The sequence below is a fragment of the Phodopus roborovskii genome, unplaced genomic scaffold, assembly GCF_943737965.1.
Source record: "Phodopus roborovskii unplaced genomic scaffold, PHOROB, whole genome shotgun sequence".
Taxonomy (NCBI): Eukaryota; Metazoa; Chordata; class Mammalia; order Rodentia; family Cricetidae; genus Phodopus; species Phodopus roborovskii.
In genome coordinates, this window is record NW_026126434.1 from 27,599,582 (window position 1) to 27,623,032 (window position 23,451).

At 52.1% G+C, this 23,451-nt stretch overlaps 1 protein-coding gene across 1 annotated transcript in view; it reads right to left on the bottom strand.

Annotated features, from left to right (window-relative positions):
* Window positions 1–2,922: 2,922 nt before the first annotated feature.
* Window positions 2,923–23,451, bottom strand: part of Ppard (peroxisome proliferator activated receptor delta) — a 61,956-nt gene continuing 41,427 nt past the window's right edge. Inside the window, exons 3-8 of the mRNA XM_051187118.1 lie at window positions 15,920–16,126; window positions 8,643–8,797; window positions 7,770–7,908; window positions 5,967–6,169; window positions 5,411–5,861; window positions 2,923–4,783 (exon numbers count right to left, since the gene is read on the bottom strand). Of these exons, the coding sequence (XP_051043075.1) occupies window positions 4,536–4,783; window positions 5,411–5,861; window positions 5,967–6,169; window positions 7,770–7,908; window positions 8,643–8,797; window positions 15,920–16,046 (1,323 nt within the window). The 5' untranslated portion in view covers window positions 16,047–16,126 and the 3' untranslated portion in view covers window positions 2,923–4,535. The remainder of the gene's footprint in view (window positions 4,784–5,410; window positions 5,862–5,966; window positions 6,170–7,769; window positions 7,909–8,642; window positions 8,798–15,919; window positions 16,127–23,451) is intronic.

Genomic DNA, 23,451 nt, shown 5'->3' on the forward strand with positions numbered 1-23,451 from the left:
CTGGATGAGGTCCTGCTTGGTGGCATGTTGGTTCTAAGGTGTCTGCTCCTTCCCTGGGGAGGTGCTAAGCAGCCTAGCTGGGTACAGGGACAGTGATGAACCTCCTCCATGGGGGCCCTGGAGACTGGGAGGAGGTCAGGGACTTCCCTCTGAGGTAAACAGCCTGTTGTGTAAGTTGTTTTCATCTGGGAACCTGTGATGGGTTCGGATGCTGGAGAGGATGCAGTGAGGTCATGACCGAGGATGCTTGGCACAGGCAGCTGAATGTGAGCTCCCAGTGGGGGAAGAACCAAGGCCTGGGGCCAGGAGACCTGATGTGACCTAGGTCAAGGTGCTTCTGGGCCCTTGGCCTTAGTGCCAAGATGGACGGGGAAGGAAGGTCCATGGCCTCTAAGCTGACTTGTAAGACTGTATCCCCACTGGAGTAAAGCCAGCACTCACACTCACTCTGATGGGTGGGGCTGGACCTTTGTGAGATACTTGATTATACTGTGTAACTATATGTCACTGTGATTGGTTTAATAAAAAGCTAAATGGCCAATAGCTAGGCAGGAGGTACAGGTGGGTCTTCCAGACAGACAGAGCTCTGGGAGAAGAATGGGAGAGAAACACAGGAGGGACGAGATGGAAGAGATGTAAAAAGGCGCGAGGCAAATACACAGATTAATATAAATGGGTTAATTTAAGTTATAAGAGCTAGTGGGATAAGCCTAAGCTACACGTCGAGCTTTCATAATTAATACGTCTCCGTGTAGTTTTTAGTGAGCTGACCGGGAGATGCACAGGCAAAAGTGAGCAGAACCAATGAGCACTCAATCACGTAAAAATGAAAGCTTTAAAATTGCTATTAGTGTTGAGAAAAGGTCTCACTGTATAGTCCTGGCTGGCCTAGAACTCTGTTGTAGACCTGGCTGGCCTTAAAGTCACTGCTTCCTGAGTGCTGGGATTAAAGGTGTGCACCACCTCATCCAGCGACAGGAAGATTTTTACAGTGAAATCTAACAACTGTCCATTCCCTCCAGTAGTTAAAACACTTGACTGGGGGGCTGGAGAAGTGGCTCAGAGGTTAAAGGCATTGGCTGTCCTTCCAGAGATCCTGAGTCCAATTTCGAGCAACTACATGGTGACTCACCACTATTCGTAATGTAATCTGGTGCCCTCTTCTGGCCTGCAGGGATACATGCAGGCAGAACACTATACATAGTAAATAAACCTTAAAAAACAACAGCAGCAGCAGTAACAACAACAAAATCTAAAATGCTTGAGTGAGAAGCTAATAGTCCTAGGCACTTTTAATATGAATTTTACTTTTATTGGGTCAAAATTATTTTTTTAACATTAAAACAACGTTTGAAGCAGGATTGGAGTTTAAGAGATCTGAATATACGTTACTTATGCAATGTTTTACCTGCATGTATGTGTATCGTGTGTGTAGGAGTCTATACAAGCTAGAAGAGGATATGGGATCCTCTAGAACTGGAGTTATAGGCAACTGTGAGCCTTAATGTGGTGGGCTGGGAATTGAACCCAGGTCTTCACCAAAAGCATTTCTCTTAACTGCTGAGCCATCTCTCCAGCCCACTTTTGTTCTGAGAGTCTCATGTAATCCAGGCTGGACCCTTAACACACTGTGCAGCCCCTGATGAACTTTGAACTGACTTTCCTGCCTCTTATCTCCCAAGTGCTGGTGTTACAGACACCATCACCATGCTTGCCCATCCATTTCTAGGGGCTACAGCCAGGGTGGTGGTTACGAGCTGAGGCTCTGCTTTCCTTCCCTCTCTTTTTGAGATGGGGTCTATGTAGCTCGGGCAGTCCTGGAACTCTCTCTGAGACCCACCTGCCTCTGCCTCCTTGAAGGAACATGCTACTACACCTGGCTCTAGCTGCTCTTGCAGAGGAGTCAGGCTCATAACTGTTTGTAACTCCAGGTCCAGGGGACCTGACACCCCCTTCTGGCCTCCAAGGAAGGGTATCAGGCACACAAATTGTGAGCAGGCTCACATGCAGATAAAACAACCATACACAGTGGTGGTTGAATAGGTATGACCACCCCCCCCAGAGTCATGTGTTTGAATGCTCGGACACAGAGAGTGGCACTAACAGGAGGTGTGGCTTTTTTGGAGTGGATGTGGCTTTGTTGGAGAGTCACTAAGGGGTGGGCTTTGAGGTTTCAGAAACTCAAGCCACGCCCAGTGTGGTAGTCACTTCCTGCTGCCCACAGATCAAAAACTCTCAGCTACCTCTCCGGCAACAAGTCTGCCTGTGTGATGTCATGCCGATAATGGACTAAACCAGCCCCAATTAAATGTTTCCTTTATAAGAGTTGTCACTGTCATGGTGTTTCTTCATAGCAATAAAACCCTAAGACATACATAAAATAAAGATTAAAAGGGGGCCAGCAAGATCGCTCAGTGGGTAAGGGCATTTGCTACTAAGTCTGACAACTTAAGTTCAATCCCTAGGATCCACTTGGTGGGAGGAGAGAATGACTCCAGCAAATTGTCCTGTGACACATAACCTGACCACCTGTAGAACCTCGCCCTGTAGAACTCGATGGCCTCCTTGTTGCATAGGAAATGATGGAAAGAGAAGTCTTGGTCTCTTGGGACATGGCCAGCTGATTTTAGTCATACATGCCACTCATGGTCCAGGCCTCACAGCCTCTATGATCCTTCGGCCCCAGCAGCTCCCCTGGTACTGCTCCTTCAGGACACAGGGATTCTTCCCCCCTCAGATCTGACTCTTGGCAGGAACAATGTTACCCATGTACTGAGGGAGAGTAGGGAGGACCAGAACAGATCCCAGGCCAGGACCAGGGGCCTCCTTTGGCCTCTATGCTGACAGCCCTGGACATGGCAGAAGAGATGTTCCTTAGTCCTTACAATAGCATGAAGAACTCAGCTGGCGTCAAGTCAACTCTTAAATACTTAATTCCCATTTATTTAAAGTTCTGTCAGTCTGTATACACTATTTATATTAAAAACACAGGAAGCTGGGCTCCTAGCAAAAATATATGTTTCAGTTTTGGAGACTTCAGACCCTGAGAGGAGCTGTACCCTCTGCTCCAGACCTAGGCGGGCGCAGGGACAGGGTGGGTCAGGGAATATCGCCCCATTCACAGCCTGGGCCCCACAGGGAACACCCCAAGACCTGATCAGAGGAGGTGGGGGCAGGGAGCTTGTAGCAGGGATGATCTGGCAACAGAAGGTCACTGCATTGGCAGGAGCACTCACAGGGCTGTCCCCTCTCCAAGCCACTTCCCTCCAGAGCTGTGGTCTGACAGTTAAGGCCCTGGGGACAAAAAGCAGATGGGATCCAGGACATAAGGGCTTGAGGCCCAAGCTTCCAGTGTTTTTCTCTGAGAGCATGGCTGGGTGAGGGAGCACCCAGCAAGCTCTGTGCCACTCTAAGCAGCAGCTGAGAGCTGGTGACCAGCCAGGCAAAAGAAGAGAAGGCCATGGAGCCGCTGAGATGTGTGAATGTGAGAGGGGACTGGGCAGAGAAGCGCAGGCAGGACACACCCCTGCCTACTCACACATCACCAACCCTAGGAAGAGCTATCCCCCAGCCACCTTGGGGAGGGGCCCTGTGGTGACCAAGAGGTGAGCCACTGCCATGGTTACACCCAGGCAGTTGCGGGAAGCAGATGTGCCAGTGCCTGCAGGGTAGAGGAAAAAGCAGCTACAGTCGGATTCCCCCTTCCCCCCCCCACTGGGCTCTGCCAGTCTGAATGCTGCTACAGGGTGGGGGCCAGTGGGTACCGATGGAGAGCCTGCCCCGCGTGCTGTCTGCTCTCTAACCCTGGGACCCAAACCCCAGTCCTGGCATCAGAACTTAGTGTGCTGTTCCTTCTGGCCAACTTCTACCCTCCTCCCCCTCTTCAAAGGGGGTGTGGGAACCCACGAGGGCAGGAAGAATGGAGGGTGTCAGAGTTGGAGTGGGGTGCCTTGGGTTGAGGAGACAGTCTGGGAGAGAAATCTGGCTCTCAGCCCAGGCTCCTTGCCCACTCTCCTCTGCAGGAGGAACCCTGTGATGGTGACCACAGGCTGGAACAGCAGTCAGTCCAGGCCAAGCTTCTTGGAAAGCTGGGCCCAGAGCTTAGTGTTTCTTTGGATGTCTCAAGTATTTGAAGAGGGAGATGGAGGTGAGGCAGGGCCAGGTGCGTGCAGGACCAGGCCAGGGTAGGCCCCACTGCTCCCGGGAAGATAGGCAAAGGTAGAGGCCTTATTCTGGGCTGATGGTAAGCATACCAACAGCCTCACTCACATGAATCAGGCAGACATGGGGATAGGCTGGGAGGAAGAGGATGCTGCAGATGACAAGGTGGAAGAGCAGGGCGGGAAACAGCAACAACAGGAAGCGCTGGGGAGAAGTGGGCAGAAGGCAGGGAGGGTGGGAGTCTGGGCCTTGTGTCTGGAGTGTTGTGAATGGGCTCCAGCTGCTCGGGCTGTGCCCAGTGCTTGTGGGCAGGCTGGTCCTCACAACAGTCAGTCCCATGGCTGGGAGCCTGTAGGGAGGCCTGGGCCGAGGCCTCAGTACATGTCCTTGTAGATTTCCTGGAGCAGGGGATGCAGCAAGGTCTCACTCTCAGTCTTCTTCAGCCACTGCATCATCTGAGCATGCTCAGTGACCAGCTGTCGCAGGTCGGCCATCTTCTGCAGCAGCTTGGGGAAGAGGTACGGGCTGTCAGGGTGGTTGACTTGCAGGTGGACCTCCAGAGCCCGCAGAATGGTGTCCTGGATGGCCTCCACCTGTGGTACGCTCATGAGGCCTGGACGGTCTGTGGGGACACAGGGTGTGAGTGGGGGGCAGGGCAGGGCACAGGAACCTCCTAGCCCACTCAGGGATCTCAGGGATCTCTTTGCCCAGGATGGAGTACTCCATGACCCCGTTCCCCACCCATGCTCTGTTTCTAACCAATTGCTTTTCCTGATCTGGCAGGGCCCTGTGTTTCCTGGCTTCCGGACAACTAGTACCCAGATTCAGATCCTGTCTCTCTTGTCTCTGTGGCTCTGGGCGTCCAGGTTGCTGTGAGGACCAAATAAGTTACAAACTAGGACGGCTTGGGCCTGAAATGAGTTTGGTGCCCCAGTGGGTGAGCAGGGTTACCTGTGTATTATATTAGACTGGAAAAATGCAAAAGTAAAATAGAAACTGCTCCCACTGTCCACAAATAACAGCCTTTAACACACAGTGTATTTCTTCTTTCCTACAGTCCTGAGGATTGAACTCTGGGCCTCCTGCCTGCCAGACAAGCATTCTACCACTGAGCTATATCCCCAGCAGGACCAACTTATCTCTTTATGTCTCTGTCTGTTTAATGAGCTGTAGCTAGTTCTGCACACGTGGCCTGTGCTAAACTGTCTGAGGTCAGGCTTGGTCCCTTACACTGCGAGATGCCCCTCACCTCCACACAGAATGATGGCCGCGATGAAAAGTGCCAGGTCACTGTCGTCGAGTTCTAGTGCATTGAATTTGACAGCAAACTCAAACTTGGGCTCAATGATGTCACTGAAGGGCTTGCGGAGGCTGCGCAAGAACTCATGGGTGACGAAGCCACTGCCATTGGCCACCAGCAGCCCGTCTTTGTTGACGATGGAGGCCAGCATGGCAAAGATGGCCTCGTGCACGCCGTACTTGAGGAGGGTCACCTGGTCGTTGAGGAAGAGGCTGCTGAAGTTGGGGATGCTCTTGGCGAACTCAGTGAGCTCCCGTACAGTCTCCACCGTGGTGCATTGGCAGCGATAGAAGACGTGCACACTGATCTCCTTGTAGGGCGGCAGCCCGTTCACCAGCTGTTTCCACACCAGGCCCTTCTCTGCCTGCCACAGCGTCTCGATGTCATGGATGACAAAGGGCTGAAAACCAGCCCCATCAGAAGCCAGGCCTGGGGAAGGGGAGGGACCCCGCCCTTGTGTCCCCTGAACCCCACCTCAGAGCCCAGGCTGGCCAGTGACACTCACTGCGTTGTGGCTGGACTTGCCGGTGAGGATACTACGGGCCTTCTTTTTGGTCATATTGAAGTTTTTCAGGTAGGCATTGTAGATGTGCTTGGAGAAGGCCTTTAGGTCGGCCAGCTGCGGGTTGTGCTGGCACCCCTCACTGGCCGTCAGCCCTGCCACCAGCTTTCTCTTCTCGGCTTCTGGCATCCTTCCGAAGCGGATGGCTGTACAGGGGTTGAGGGCTTGTCACAGAGGAGCTACAGGCAGGGGCAAGCACCCCTCCTTCCCTGCTCCTCTCAGGTGAAGAGATGTCATTCTTTGGGGGCCAGGGGCTCTCAGAGGCCCCATAGTCAGCAGGCGAGTAGTGTTGAGGCAGCCTAGGAGCCCAACTCCCTAAGAACCTTTGCTGACCTGCCTGGGGGCTGGCATGGCAGCTAAGAAGACAGTCTTTGGTGACCAGTGTGGCATCTAAGCCCCCCCCCCCCCCCCCGCCAGGTCATCGCCTCTCAACTCTTTGTTCTTTCACCTTCTTTGTGGGTCAGGCAAAGTGGAGATCCTTAAAACTCACTAGGATAATGAGGGCTATTCACAACAAGCAGTTAGAACCTAGAACCACAGGCTGCAGTGATAGCCCAGTTGGTAAAGTGCTTCTGTGGCAAGCCTGAGGACCCCAGGCCATTGATATCATGGGAAAAAGAGCTGGGTGTGAGGGGGACAACAGATGGATCCCAGCAGCTCCCAGCCAATGAGAGACCAGCTCAACAACAGAGGTGGATGGTATCTGAGCTGTTCTCTGGCCTCCATAGACATGCATGTACACTGGTAGGTACATACACATGCACGTGCGTACACACACACACTTGTAGTCTGAATAATGAAGCAGGCCCTGGCTTCTGTTAGAGAGAGCATAAAGGAAGGGTTTGATTTACTCCAAGGCTTCTTAGGGCTCTGTGGGACCCCTGCAATGGAAAAGCACCAGTACAAGTGCAGATGAGTCTCAGACCCACCAGAACCCACACTTAGGAGAAGCCACAGGTGGCCTGAGATGCTCTGTGTGTGTGTGTGTGTGTGTGTGTGTGTGTCTGTGTGTGTGTGTCTGTGTGTGTGTGTCTGTGTGTGTGTCTGTGTGTGTGTGTCTGTGTGTGTCTGTGTGTGTGTGTGTCTGTGTGTGTGTCTGTGTGTGTGTGTCTGTGTGTGTGTGTGTGTGTGTGTGTCTGTGTGTGTGTGTGTGTCTGTGTGTGTGTGTGTCTGTCTGTGTGTGTGTGTGTGTCTCTGTGTGTGTCTGTGTGTGTGTGTCTGTGTGTGTGTGTGTGTCTGTGTGTGTGTGTCTGTGTGTGTCTGTGTGTGTGTGTGTCTGTGTGTGTGTGTGTCTGTGTGTGTGTCTGTGTGTGTGTGCGCGTGTGCGCGTGTGCGTGTGTGTGCGTGTGTGTGTGTTCCAGTGGCTAGACCAGCACAGGGTATGAGCATGAGGCTTCCCGGTTCTTTGGAAGCCTGAGGTAAGGATGGCTCAGTCTCCTGGAGTATCTGACCACCAGCAAATTCCCACCTGAGTCCTGGGTCCTGCATACCCTCAGCACCCTGGCCTCAGCCCTGCATGCTCTGTCAGTCTGACATGTGGAAGGCAGGTGAGCCACAGGCACAGAGGGCAGCTGACCACCCAGGTCTCCCGGTGTGTGGTTCCCAGACCTGGTGCCTACACCAGCACACAGCAGACACATCCACACACTCGTCCATGCCAGGCACAGGCGCTTGGGCACTCTGACAACATAGAGAACTCTGAAGTTAGGTTGTGTGGCTACCGCTGTGCCTTGTGGGCACTCTCACCGTTGTGGGACATGCCGAGCGCCAGGCACTTCTGAAAGCGACAGTACTGGCACTTGTTACGGTTCTTCTTCTGGATCTTGCAGCTCCGATCACACTTCTCATACTCAAGCTTCATGCGGATTGTCCGGCGGAAGAAACCCTGTGGGACCAAGGGCGTAAGGAGCCCGCATTGCTGCGGAGGGCCCAGTGGCATGCAAGGCTGAATCTGGGAATTTAATAATTAATTTTTATTTATATCTATGGGTGTTCTGCCTGCATGTGTGTCTGTATACCACATGTGTTTGGTACCTGTGGAGGCCGGAAAGGCAGTGGGTCAGACCCTGAGACCAGAGTCACAGATACCATGTGGGTGCTAGGAACCAGATAGTACTCTAACCACTAAAATAGCTCTCCAGCCCCAGGGGATCTTTTTTTTTTTTTTTTTTAAGGGAGGAAAAGTATCCCTAAAAAATTTTTTTAAAGGGCTGGGTATAGTGGCATACAAGTTTAATCCCAGTACTCAGGAGGCAGAGGCAGGGGGATCACTGTGAGTTTGAGGCTAGTCTGGTCTACATAGTGAGTTTCAGGGCAGCCATTACTACACAGAGAAACCCTGTTTCTGAAAAAGAAAAAGACAAAGGACACTGGAAACCAACTTCAACTGTACAAATAGACACAGCCCAAGGTCACTCTGCCCTGCCTGCCTTCTGGAGCCCAATCTCCAAGGGAGACTGAATATGTAGCTGGGTCAGCAGGCAGATGTCTGTTTGGACACTTGTTGTCTTTTCTCATGGATGGCCCGGAGCTTAGGCCTGTAAGGAACCGAAAAGTTTTTCTAGGTGAATTTTCAGGGCCCCACCCAAGGCAGGCAAATCCCGTGCCCCTCAGTCGTACCTTGCACCCCTCGCAGGCATGGACCCCGTAGTGGAAGCCTGAGGCCTTGTCCCCGCACACACGGCACTCCATGTTGAGGCTGCCACCTGAGGCCCCATCACAGCCTATCTGCAGCTGGTCCAGCAGGGAGGAAGGAGAGGAATTCTGGGAGAGGTCTGTGGATTCAGGACAGAGGGGCAGTAGGATAGTCAGCTACCAGGCCTAGGAGGCAGGGAGGCAGGCAGAAGGAAGAGCTGCAGCTAGAGACCAGCCCCCGCCAAGGGCTGTGTGACCCGGGGAGCGGCTTTGAGACACTAGTTTCTTCACTTGGAGCACAGGGTCCAGGGTGGCTTTGCTGGGGAGATGGGCCATCTTCCTGTAAGTGTGACCCACTGCAGTCAAGCATGTTGCTGTTGCTCACAGCCTCCTGGCCTGGGCGAGGAGTGGCCTGGTGGGGCTTTGGGGTCAACAAGCAGTAATCTAAGGTGACCGTGGGGTGGAATGTGTCTGTTGGACTCTGTGGGGGTGCAGACCTCTACCCAACTGTCTCTTGGACTCCAGGGGTGCCATCAGGAATCTCCCAGGACCTGAAAACCACACCCTAAGGCCTGCTGGAGTGAGAGTACAGGTGTGATACTGACTGTCCCTGTTATCAAATGCAGAGGTTTGGGCTGAGGGTTTAAAGCTGGCAAGGAGAGTGGGAGGCCGTGACTGTGGTTTCAGGGTGACCGTGCTGTCACACGGCTGCCAGAAGTCAGAATCTCTTCTGAATTTGCTTTGAGACTTAGGGATAAGAGAATAGGCTCTGCCTTGGGCCTTGGTCACCTGGCTCCACAGATGCCTGCTGTCATCTCTCCCCTTCCCCCATGCTTGCTTTACATTTCGGCTCTGCTGGGACTGCAGACTGTCTTCAGAGACAGATGCCAAACCCCAAGACCAGTGACCGACACTCAAGCAGAAGAAAGACCCAAGCCACATGACCTACCCATACTGCTCTCCCAGCCCTCAACCTCCCTCTTTACAGGCTAAGTCCCTCCTCTGCAGGCCTGCTCCTAGGACCCCACCCTGGCCACAGCAGCAGAACTCAGGCAACAGACATCATGGGGGGGGGCTGCTGAGGTTGGAATGATGACATATGAGTATATATGGCCCAGTACCCTAATTCCCAATGACTGTTACTCCAAAGGTCTAAATGCCCTCTGGTCTCCAGCTGAGGAGAGTGGACCCCTCATCTTCTCTGGCAGGCTTTGGGCTTCTTAGAAGCCTGTCACCATCTGATGGGGGGGCAGGTCTGTGCGTTCATATGCGGGCATCACCCACCAGGTGTGATGGCTGGGAGGGCAGGGCACACCAAAGCCCAGAAGCTGTGGGTACCAGGCTCAATCGAACCTCCACAGCTCCCAGGGTAGCTGAATTCTCCATACCAGTTCCTTCTCTGCACATGGGGCCTGGAGGGGGCCTACTATGGTCTCTGGCTCAAGGGGTCTCAAGACCTCCAGAACCCTGTAAGTTGCCAAGATCACCAGATCCTGAGGTACCCAGAGTGAGTGAGGGGCTGGGGGAATTACCGCCTGAGAAAAGAAGGCCTAGCTCAGCAGGTGAATGATGGGATGCCTTGGCCTGGGTGAGGACCTATTTAGCAGAACCACAGGCTAGAGAATACACAAGGCTAGAGAAGCAAGACGGGACAGGATCACGTGAGTGCGTGTGTATTGGGCAAACGGAAATGGTGTGTGGGCGGCTTTTCCAAAAACATTGGCTCCATTTGTCCTGGCTGACCACTTGGCTTAAGGATTTGTCCCCTATCACCCAAAAAGTATGACACCATTTCAGGCACCTGCATCTTTTCATGTCCTTCTGGTCAGAGGTGCAGCATATCGGCCGTGACGATGGAATGGGTGGAGTGATTGATTCTCAGACCTTTCTTCACAAGGAACACAGGCTCTGAGTCTCTCAGGCCAAGGCTACAAAAAGCTGGGCTTGTTGTATGGGCACAGCCTACCTGCTGGGATTTTGTCTTGTTTATTTCTCTATTTTTTCTTCCTCTCCACACACTCTCTTTCTGGTGTTTTGGTGACAGGGTTTCTCTGTGTAGCCCTGGCTGTCCTGGAACTCACTCTGTAGACCAAGCTGGCCTCGAATTCACAGAGATCGGCCTGCCTCTGCCTCCTGAGTGCTGGGATTAAAGGCGTGCACCACCAGTCAGTTATACCATGAAGGAGAGTGAATACTCCCCCTCCCCTCAGGAGGTGCCCCTCCTCACCTGATATGATATATCAGTGCTGGGCCCAGAGGCTTGCCGCCCCAATCCCCACCATCCAGAGACTCCCAATGGCCTATTCCTCCCAGGAGGAACAGGGAAAGAGCCGGCATTTCCAGCATCCCCCCGCCCCAGCAGCCAAGGGTCTTTTGCACTGTTTCTGTGTTTGAGATTGGGTCTAACTGAGTAGCCCCAACTAGTCTTGAACTCGTGATGCTGCTTCTGTCACCATGCCTGGCTTGCTTCCTTTCACTGCTGATGAGGTAGACAAGGGGTGGCTTTCACAGCCTAGGATAACAAAGCTGGTAGAGGTGAAAGATCACCCACCTGCCTGCAGAGTGTGGCTTGCACACTTTTTGTGCTCCAGGATGCTACCAGGCACCTCATAACCCTTCATTTCATGTAAAACCTCAAAATAAACTTCAAGTCAGGTTTTGTGCCCCTATACTACAGGTAAGAAAACTGAGGCGGACACTGTTAAGGACAGCTGCTGGGACCGTGTTCCGTGCAGATCTGGCTGAGACCAGTCTAGATTTTAATACCAGCACTCAGGAGGCAGAGGCAGGCAGATCTTTGTGAGATTGAGGCCAGCCTGGTCTATAGAGTGAGTTCCAGGGTAGCCAGGACTACACAGAGAAACCCTGTCTCAAATAACAAACAAAAGAACAAGTCAGGAACTTTGAGTAAAGCATTACTCGTCTCATCCTACATGTGAAGGCTTTAAGAGAATGACTGGAAGACAGGACCCCACCTCCACTTTCTCCATACTTGAGCTGCTTCCGGGTGACATAGCCTGGCCTGCAGAATCAGGACTGGGGACCTATGACTGTGTGAGCCAACTCTTGAGAGAGACAGGGGAGGGGAGTAGGGAGGGAGAGAGGAGAGAGATGGGAAGAGGAGAGAGGGGAGGAGAGAGAAGAGAGGGAGGGAGAAGGGGGAAGGGGGAGAGAGGAAAATAAAATAAAACAAAATAAAATAACAGCACCTTTATTGGCTCTGTCTCTCTGGGAACCCTGACTAAGGCAGTCACAATGTGAGGATCAGAATAGGATCATGCAACTGCTGCAGCTGTGCATTTCTCCTGCAACCCACGGTCATGTTCCCTACGTCAAATGATAGCATTATCATGAAAAACAACACAGCAAGATTACCACTGAGGATGATAGGCAGTCATTCCTCGGATGTCTGAACTCTGTAAACACTAGCTCTGGCCAACTTTGAGTACAAGCTCAACAAACACACACTACTGACTTATCCCTGTGTTCTTATACGGTTGAAGGCTCTCCTGCACATCTCGCCTTGGGGGCTGGAAGCATGCTGTTGTCACAGCCATGAGGTGGCACATGGGCCAGCTTGGTTACTTACTGTAACCAATGGGCTGCCAGAGCCCATTATAGCTCTCACATCAGGGCAAGTTTTAAGAGAACCTGAGGCTGAGGTACTGGGCTCTTCCATTCTTTTATTTACTCATTTTTTTGCTCATATTTGTTGTTTTGTTTTGTTTTTGAGACAGGGTTTCTCTGGCTGTCCTGGAACTTGCTCTGTAGACCAGGCTGGCCTCCAACTCAGGGGTCTGTCTGCCTGTCTCTTGTGGGATTAAAGGTGTGTGCCACCACACCCAGCTACCTGGACAATTTGTTGATTATTGTCTCATTTACCTGGACTTTGGGCTCCTCTGGGTGTTCAGCCCCATCCACCGCTGCCTGGCTTGCTCTGGCACGAGGCCTGGCCCCGAACACGTGCCAAGGAAAGGAAGAACAGCAAGAGGACGCTGCTTTATCTACCTGCGCCTCTTGTGCGAGGGCTGGGCAGGAGAGGTGGGTGAGCACCAGCTTCCGGGGCCAGTTCCCCTGCCAGCAGGACCCTGGCCATGTACTTCCTTGTTGTGTGTGCCAGTGTGAAGCCTGTATTGCCTGCCTCATGGGGACAGGAGGGTCACAGGTGCTGGCTCAGAGCAGGGAACCTGAGTGTGAGCCTGCAGTGGCCACCTGGGTCCCGGCTCTGCTGTAGGTGGCCTCTCTGCCTTCCTGACAGGCTCTTACTACGCAGACCAGGCCGGCCTGGGCTCACAGAGCTCTGTCTGCTTCTGCCTCCCTGTGCTAGAATTAAAGGCATGCTCCACCATGCCTGGTCAATTTATCTATTTTAGCTTTTTAAGTTATAAAAGTCACACATGGTTGCTGAGAAAGACACACAGGGCAGGCTGTGTGTTAAAATGGATACTCCTCACCTCATTCAGGATTCTGAATCAACTCCTTTAGCCCTTTGGTTTGCATTGTCTGGCATCTTCTATTATAATAAGGTTTTCAGGCTTTGTGTTGACAGGGTGGCCTGGAACTTATGATTCTCCTACTCCTAAGTGCTGGGATGACAGAAGTGAGCCACCAAGCCTGGCTCTGCCTTACCCTTGGAGGGTGCTGAGCAGTGGTGGCACATGCCTTTAATCCCAGCACTCTGAAGGCAGAGGTAGGTGGAGCTCTGTGAGTTTTGAGGCCAGCTTGGTCTACCGAGTGAGTTCCAGAACAGCCAGGGCTACATAGAGAAACTTGTCTTGAAAAACAAAAACCAAAACAAAACAAAAATTTAGCACTGTGATGTATACTTTTAATCCCAGCACTCTGAAGGAAAAGGCAGGCAGATAGATCTCTGTGAGTTTGAGACCAGCCTGGTCTATGTAGAAGGCCTGGTCTCTCCAAAAAAAAAAAAAAAAAAAAAAAAAGCCCACACAGAAACCTCAAAACAGAAACCTCTCTCTTCATTACTTCTTACTAGTGTATGTGATCTGTGTGGGGATGTGTGCCACATACAGAGGGGAGCGGCCCTGCCCATCCTGGAACTCTCTCTGTAGACCAGGCTGACCTTGAACTCAGAAATCCGCCTGCCTCTGCCTCCCTAGTGCTGGAATTAAAGGCATGCGCCACCACCGCCTGGCTTACTTCATCCCGTTTGAGGGCTGCAGTGTTCCCCCAGGCTCTGGCAGGCCTTGCCTAAGAGGTTTTGCATGGGTGACATCCCATTTCTATGAGCTCTGCTGTGGTAAACAGATGGCTGGGTCACCATTGTGCTCATGGAGCGAGCAGGCACAGAGATACATTCCCAGAACCGAACTACAGGGCTAAAGGGACATAAAACTGCACTATTCTGTCACCATTGGCACCTGGAGGTCTCTTCCTCCAGCCAACAGCCCCACCCACAAAGCTGACATATGACAGCATTTTGAGTTACTGTCTGATCACTGCTCACCCTGGGAAACACTAGCCTCTGTTTCCTTTGCTCTGACTTCTCTGCTAGGGCTTGTCTCTAAGGTCAGTGGTTTTGACAGCTGTCATCAATTCAGTTACCCAGCCGCTTCTACTTTATCCATTTATCAAAAAACAGGACCAGACATGGTGCCTTGTGAGTCCTCATAATCAATGTCACTCCAGATGTTCCCACCACCCCTGTTCCTGTCCTCACCTGACTCTGCTCCATCCACTGCACTTTGGCTGGCACGTGAACATTACAACCCTAGTCATGCTTATGGTAGGAAATCCCAGGACAGGGCTCTTCCTACCTAGATCCAGATATGGGGGCAAAGTTGCCAGGGCAGGCAGCCAGGCCAGACCTCATGCCCCTGTCCTCCCTGTTCAAAACTTGTCCCCAGCACCTTCCTGACATCTGGCACACTGTCCCCAGTGTGTCCTGCCCTCTGACACTTTCTTATCTAGCATATACTCTCTCTTTGTCTCTTTCTCCAATTCCCCTCCAGGGTCTGTCTATATTCCTCTGATTGGCCTGGAGCTCACTATGTAGGTCAAACCGGCCTTGAACTCATACAGCTCCTCCTATCTCTCCCTCCTGAGTCCTGGGATTAATAGCATGCACCACCACCCCTGGGCCTCCTCTGGCTCTTTCCTGATTTAAAAGCAGCCGATGACAGCACTGAGTAAATTCTGACTCCTGGAAGCCATTCCTCTCTCCTGAGAACACTTGGGTCTCCAGGGCCATCACAGCCATTCCCTCTAACACACAAGAACACAGGCTACTCTGGGCCCCCACCTCACACCACAACAGGTGGGGTCACTCTGAGGATGTGGGTAGTTGAGCAGGACTACAGTGTCTTCCACACCACCACTCTGAGCTCTAAAGACAAAAAGCCTTGCTTTGTCTCTTTCAGGTGACAGGCTCATGGGTTTGACCCCTTAGTGGTCGCAAGCAGGCAAGGGCTGGTTCTACCCCACAGCAGCCCTGTGTTACTCCAGGCATAACTGTCACTTGTAGACACCAGAACCCAGAGTGGTGTGTCCAGCTGATACTAGCAGCAAGCCATGTCTTACGAAGCCCATCCCTCCGGACTGATAGGCTCTCTGTCTGACAGCAGGACCTGGGATCAGCAGGGTGCACTGCCCAAGGCCCTCAGAGGAGAGACTGGGGGGGGGGGAACAGGAGAGGGGCCTGAGCAAGCAGCGAGAGCTAGGGCCCAAGGGCACAGTGTGCAGGCTTGACACGTTGTCATAAGGACGAGGCAGATGTCACGGCTATGCTGACCACCAGAGAAGAATATCATCATTGCCACCAACAGAGGGTCAGTGAAATGACCCAGCAAGTGGAAAGAGCCAGCTGAAACCTGATGCTCAAAAGTGACCCAAGTCACAGTCACCTATTCAAACCACTTGGCGTTTATGTTCAATCCTGGAGAAGCATAGACTCAGTACCAGGTCTCCTGGGTTAAGCACGCCTCACATTCCTGGTGCAGCCGGTAGTAGAGTGCCTGCCAAGCACATACGAAGCTCTGGGGAGGGCTGTGCACAGGGGTCAGAGCCACTCGATGGATAGCAGTGACAAGATGATGATTACATGTCCTATACGCACCCTCCTATCTTCTATCTATTTCCAGAAAGGCTGTGACTTCCCAGGGACCCCTGGCTCACCAGTTGGTGATTGACAATGGCAGGACTCTGCCATTAGTTATATTACTCCACTTGTAAGTATCCCACCGCAGGCTGTTCACAGAAACCCAACCCGGACCCTTATGTGCCCCCCTCATCCTCCTCCACACCTGTGCAGCTGCTGGAAGGAAGCGAGTGCTCTGGTCCCCCGTTGAGCTCTGGGGATCCTTCAGTCGTGGCCACTTCCTCTTTCTCCTCTTCCCTGGCCTCAGGGGCCTCCTCCTGTGGCCGCTCCATGGCTGTCCCCCACTCGGCGTGGCGCCTGCAGGCCTGGTCATAGCTCTGGCACCATCTGGGTCTGAGCACAGATGGATCTCCTAGGCAGGGGGAGACAGAAGAGGTTAGGGGAGAGGCAGTTACTGCAGGGGAGAGGGTGGTGGGCACTGTCACACAGCTCAGTCCCTGAAGAACCTCCTGATTTTTTTGGAGACAGGGCTTTATGCAGCCCAGGATGGACTCAATTGGCGATGCAGCCAAAACATGACCCTCCGCCCGCCTCTCGAGTGCTGGGATACAGATGTGAGCTACCGCCTCCAGAGGTCTACACTTCTCACATTGCCAAGTCCTCCACCCTCCCATCAGTGCTCATCTGGCTCTCAGGGCAGGTTGGCAGGATAGAGTAGTTTTCATTAACTAGATATGGTGACCCTGCTGCACCATCTTCATCTGCTCCATGAGCAATCCTAAATTGCCTGAGCAGCTGCAGAATGATCAAAGCTCTCCAATGCCTCCTGGAGGTACCAGTACACATCACAGCCCCCACCACCCAGCACTGTCGCTAAGAACGTGGCTGCCCAGAGCCACTGTTCTGAGGGGCATCCAGTCCTGCCTGTGGCCACTGTGGGAAGCAGCTTGGACTTGTGTATGTGTGTGTGCATTATTTATTCATTTGTCTTGTGAAATAGGTATCTTTATGTAGCCCTGGCTGATCTACAATAGTCCCTTTGTAGACTAGGCTGGTTTAGAATTTAAAAAGATCTGCCTGCCTCTGCCCCCTAAGCACGGGATTAACGGCATTCACCACACCCCTGTAGCTGTGAAGTGCAAGCAAGTTTGCCTGACAACTAGTGTTGCCCAGCAAAGCACCTGAATACCCCATGTTCTTCCTTCCTCACACTTAGCCCCATCTAATCATCCCGAGGTCTTCCCCTGCCTGGACTACACAGCAGCATCTCAGAGGCTAAACAGGCAGCCGGATATGCAGCCCGGAAGGAAGTCTAAGCGGTAGGAAGCTAGAAGTTGGAAATCTGTGGCTCTGGAAGATTCCCAGTAAGTGACAGTGACAGGAAGGATGTGACTATCTCATCACAGCATGCACAAGTTCACACACATGTGTGAGCATGCACACACACACACACACACACATCAAATCAAGAGGAAACTTTGAAGTTTTCGGTCAGTTGTGAGAACAATTGGGAAGGCACATACATGGAAGTTGGCCCCACATCTACACTAAGACCAAGTACAAATGCACCAGAGACTCAAAGTTAAGTTAAAGCAAGGATATGCAAACCAGAGCAGGGGATGTAGCTCAGTGGGGAGCCTCTGGGTTTGATCCTCAGCAGATGGTGGTGCACATCTGTAATCCTAGCACTCAGGAGGTAGAAATAGGAGGGTCAGAAGCGCACGGTTATCCCCAGCTACAGAGTTTAAGGCCAGCCTGGGCTACAGGAAATCCTGCCAAAACAACAAAAACCCTCACAAAGTACAAGAAACAACGTGCTGACATAAAACTCATCTCATAGTAAGATTAGGCCCTGATAATAAACCCATAAAAGCCTTGTGGGTGACAAGATTACAGGTTAAAGATTAACAAATTTCATTGTATAAAAGTATAAAAGTTCTACATAGTTAGAGGTAATTTAAGGAAAAACAAATTAAAGGCAAATCCTGGCTCTGTTTGTAGCTTGATTGCCTCTTGAGCACTCAAGGGTCCTGGTTTGGTCCTCAGCACTGCATAGACCAGCTTGTACTCTGGGGCAGAGGACAGAGGATCAAAAGTTCCATGGTTTGAAGCCAGCTTAGGCAACATGAGACACTGCCTTAAAAACCAAACTCAATCAATCAATCAATCAATCAATCAATCAGACAATAAATATAGAAATACTTTCAACTTTTATCCAAGTGCTCAATTCCTAAGTAAAGACTAGTAATCTAAACCAGGCATGATGGCCATGCCTCTAACCACAACACAAGAGGGTAGCCTTGTCTACATAGGAGTTCTAAGGCAAGGAGAGCTACATAATTAAAGGCGTGCACCACCACACCCGGCCCTGAGATGTCTTTCAAAAAAGCATGAGTGGGTGTGGGCTCATGGTGGACACTGGACAGCACATGTGAAGTGCTGGGCTTGATCCTAGGTGCTGAGAAGCAACAAAAATACACCCCCCAGGCCAGAAGGCATGCTGCAGACAATGTTATTGAGCATGAGTAGGTGATATGGCATGGCCTCCATGGCGGGCAACTGGACCCATCTATTACTAATTCCACTGGGCAAGAATAAGATCATTACCATAATTTTTGAGCCAAATTTGAAGTAAGTCTTATTAAATATTTGTTGGCCAAGTCCATGGACACTGGCCCTCACATTATATAAGGACAAGTGCATACATTTGACCCAGAGGCCCTACTTGTAAGCTGTGTCTATGGTTATACTCCACCATAAGTGGAGTGATGGAATGCTAGTACAAGGTTATCCTTCCATGATCTGATTGAGTGGGGGCAGGTTAAGAGGGCTCTGATAGCCACAGACAGAATGGCTAAGGACTGACACGGAAGCATCCACTATAAAAAACAATCCACAACTCACGGGACAGACCTGGCCAGAATGGGCTAAGGGGAGGGGAAGGCCAGCCCGAACAGCTATCCATCCTGACCTCCCACCCCCACTTCCTAGCCACCAAGATGTGAACTGTGCCTCCCCACCACCAAGGAACAAACCCTGTGAAACTGTGAGCCAAAATAAGGAACCCCCCCTTTCACATGTTCTCTTGAATAGTTTGGTCATAAATACAGACAGAAAGCTAGTAACACAGTTACCTTTTCTATAAATAGAATCAGGATAAAATAAAAAGACAAAACTAATAGTAATGTGAGAGACGGTCCCCTGCCGTGATGGTGGTGGCTGGGGGGGGGGTGACTCACATGCCAGGGGCTGCCAGGCCCCTTCCTCAAGCCCTATCTTAGATGGGCTTCTCACTATGCCCTTCACCATGGCTCCAGCTCCCACACTTACTGACCGTACCTAACCTTATTAACTCTGTCACAACTACCCCAAGACAGAAGAGGACACAGGGAGAGCATACACACAGAGGCAAAGGGGGGGAGGGGGAGAGGGAGGGGAGAGGAAGGGGGAGAGAGGGGGAGGGGGAAGGGGAGGAGAGAGAGGGGAGGGGGAGGGGGAAGGGGGAAGAGAGAGAGGAGGGGGGAGGGGGAGGAACTATGTCAGCGGCACACAATGACTACAGGGACACAGGTGGTGTCTGGGCAGGTAAGCTCACGCATTAGTCACTGTACCATGTGCCTTCCATGCACTGCAGGGTCAAGAATGCACCAGAAGCCAGTATCTCCTTGGCCTAGGGCGGGATCTGAGTCAGAAACCCTCCCCACTGACCCCTGTGTGGCTGCAAGCCCCTTGGCTTATTCTGTCAGAAGAGCCTGCACAGCCCTCCTGGCTACTCCAGCCACAAAACTACCAAATCATAGCTGAAGGTGGCTGCAGCTGGTCCCTGCATCTCTCCTTAGCCCCATCTTCCTGCCATGTCCTGTGTCCCCCTTGTGCCACCATCACACTGAGGCCACAGAGGCTGAGGCTTGCACTCAAGTATTGGCTCTCCCTGGAGGATCACTGGCTCTCTGGCTCTCACTGGCTGTCCTTCCAGACTAACCCACAGCTCCTTCCAGGAAGCCCTCCTGGGCTATACACTCTACTCCACTCCACTTATCTCAATCCTGACTCCAATCTGCAAGGTTCACTGGCTGCTCTGGGCTCTCCGCACCCTCATACCCCAGGAATGTCCTCTGCTCTGCTGAGGTGGGGTGCCGGGGGCTGGCACAGTGCCTTTCAATGAGTGTTCAACAGGCACTTGGTGAATGAGTAAGCACACTGACAGCCTTGGCCTGCAGCACTTGCTTGCCAAGGGATCAGTTTCCTTATGTCTCTGACATTCGTATCTGCCCTGTGGAAGTCAGCCCCCCCCAACCCATGAAGCAGGAGACAGCTGAGGAAGATGTGCAGCCCAAGGCCACCTACTGGGACTGTGGCTGCTGTGAGCATCACTGCTGAGGGACACTCAGCAGAGCGAGGTGACTGGTTTAAATGTGTGCAAGCACTGGGACTCCAGGACCTCCACAGGTCTCCCCACTTACCTCCCATACGCCATAGGAGACCTGCAGGGTGCTCTGCCCCGAATACTGCAAAGAAATGCAAAGGGAAAACGGAAGGAAAGTGCCCTGGATGGCTGTGTCTCGAGCCTTCCAATCAATCAGTAATCTGTGTGCTGACCCAGTGACCCAGTTTTTTGGGCCAGCAACTCCGCAGAATTCACTGTTCCCCACTTGCCAATTCAGGTCACCCCATCTCTTCAGGGCACCCAGAGGCCAGGGTGGACTCACCCTGGTGGGTACCTGAGGTCAATCCCTAAAAACACCAGCGAGAGCAGGGAGCAGACAAGACAGTGGGCAGGGACCGCCCCTTGTGTTTCTAGTTCTTACCTGGGTCTCCAGAAAAAGCTTAGATGGAAAAAAAAAAAAAAAAAAAAAAAAAAAAAGGCTCTGGTAACCAGAGAATGTTCTGGAGAAAAGAGCAGAGGGAAGGGAGCTCATGACTGAGTTGGGAAACAGGAAGTGAGGGGCCTCGGGTGGGCTGCCCAGCTGCCAGCAGCAGGGAGCAGGGAGAGGCTGGCCTTGAACTCACAGGGACCTATTTGCCTCTTCCTCCTAAGTGCTAGGGCTAAAAGGTGTATGCTACCACACTGGTCTTATTTTCTTAATTATATTCTTATGTTTAAGTTTCCTTGGGGGAGCATAGGGTAGTTTTATGCTGTGTGAAAAGGGGAAGACATCTTTAAAGCTGTGTTGACTAAAGAACGCTGAGTAATCTGTTGGAGGGCACCGCTGAGCTACCTGGAAGGCCTGCCAGGGTCTGGAAAGATGAGGGACCCTTCTAACAATGGTTCTAAGCAAAGGCCTTCAGCATTCAGGGAGCTCCTGACCAAGTGGCTCTGCTGCCAGGCAGAGGACCTCTCCAGAACCCTTCTTACCAGGACCTTGGAGCTATGTTTGCCAAGGCCCTCCCTGTACCTCTGCCCTCCCTCTCGGTCCCTGCCATCTGCTGTCATTCATTCATTCAACAAACATTTGCTAAGTACATTAGTCAAGGAGCTGACACAAATATTGAACTGTGACTGATGGAAGGACCGATGCCAGACACTGTGGGGCATCTTGGAGCGGACTAGTCTAGGGCAGGTGGGAGACTTGTTTCCATCAGGCCTCTGATGGAAACACAGGACACAGGGCTCCTTAGTGACAGCAGCAGATGCAAAGAGGAGAGGGCGGGGGCAACGGGACAGAGTAGGGTCCTGTGGCTGCAGCTGGGATGGTTCCAGGTTCAGGGAAGTAAAGGGGTGGGAGGGGCATCAACCTGGGGAAAGCAGGGAGCCCAGGAGGGCTCTGGAGGAACAGGGCAGCATTTGAAACTTCCCCACCAAGGCTGTGAAGGACACTAGACAAGGAGGCAGCAGGAGAAAGAACCTACAGAGTCTGGCATGGTCAGGGAAGCAGCCGCAGGCCCATTCCTAGAAAGATCCAGGCTGGGTTATCCAAGGGTGGCTGACAGGAGGCCCACGTTTCTGATGCCCACTCTAATACTCAACTGAGCAAAGTGACAGTTTAGTAGTCTCTAGGACCCCCTCTCTCCCCATGCTCTGGTGAGCATGTGCAGCACACATATGCCTGTGACATGGACAGCCACATGCCTGGGTCTGACCGCTCCATGTGAGGTGTTCAAGGGACTCCAGAGCTAAGGATCAGCATTCCTGCCAGGGGGTGATGGCCACCAGGTACTGTCTAGATACCATCACTTTTCTTCCTAAGCCACGAAGACTAGGGAAGCCTTTTACATTCCAGAAGAGCCTTCACCATCATCTCGTCTAACCCCCACCAAGCCAGGCAGGCAGGACTCAGTGCTGAGCGCTGACAACCCAATATTTTACTGTGACCTCTCTGGGGAAATCCTGCCTCTGTCAAGAGTAGGAGATGACAACCTGGCCAAGGAGTGAACAGGAAAATGCCCCGAGGAGAGATGGGGTGATGGACACAGAGAGGCGAGCATAGGGAACTGCTGTGGACACCTACATACATCTGCCCTGGGACTATCTATGGCTGCCAGAGTTAGCTGTGCCTATAAATATTAACCCCTGTGATGGATGCTTTAGTTCCCTGTGCAGGAAAATGCACAGGTGCTGGCTCCATTTTTACAATGCCAAGAAATCAGCAGAGCCAGAAAAGTGGAATATTATCCATCCCCCGAAAACATGCTTTCTCAACATTCTTAAAAGAAGATGCTTACCAGAATACAAACTACACCAAGCACTGGATGCTCAGCAAATGACTAGAGGATGCAGGTTCCCATGGACAGGGCAAGGTAACGCTTTTTATCACTGTGCTTTTTCATTCTGTGTAGGGGGCACAGTATTGTCCCTGTGCAGCATGTGACATAGGGCTGGACCCTCGTCACTTTCCCTTCACTCAGCTCCTGGAGTCATCACTGCTGTGACACACGCATGTGCCTCCTTGCTGGTCTAGACCATCCTTCCCTCCCAGGGCCTTGTCTCTCCTCTCACCTCCTTCAGGCCTTCCTGCAAAGGTCACCAGTTCAATGAGCCACCCACAAGGACTTGCTTCCCTTGCTTCCCTGCTTCAACCTCAGCCAGAGTTGTTCAGCCTTCTGGAATCTGCTCACCACGACTCACCTGTCCAGTCTACACTTATCTCTTCCCTAAAGACTGTGAGTCCAGGGGCAGGAGAGACAGACAGCTCGGCACTTAGGAGCACCAGCTGCTCAGGCAGAGGATCTGGGTTTGGGTCCCAGCATCCACACAGCTGCTCACAGCTGTCTCTGACGCCAGGTCCAGAGCAGCTGATGCTTTTTTCTGACCCCTGTGGGACCACACGCATTTGGTGCACAAACATACACGTAGGCAAATCACTCACTTGTAGAATGGGAAGTAACCAACACACAGTGATGGCTCAATAAACACCACTGAATAAAGCAGCACCTGCCAGTGTGCCAGTCAGGAGGGACGCTGTCAGGGCTGGAGAGACGACAGCATGTGGACAGTTTGGTTCCCAGCACTCATGCTGGGTGGCTCCCAACCTCTTCTAACTTCAGAGCCATTGATCTGATGCCCTCTCCTGGCCTCTGAGGGTTCTTGCACTCATACAGGTAGGTACACACTCTCTCTCTCACACACACACACACTTCAAAATAATAAAGAACGAACACAGTTCACAGACCATTCGTTTCTCCCTGGGCCTGTTTTCTCCAGCCCACTTGACTCTTCCCCCTGGGGCATTGTTTCTTCTCACCCTTCCTTTAACAAGGTTCTTCATGCTGTGGTGACCTCTGACCATAACCACTTCA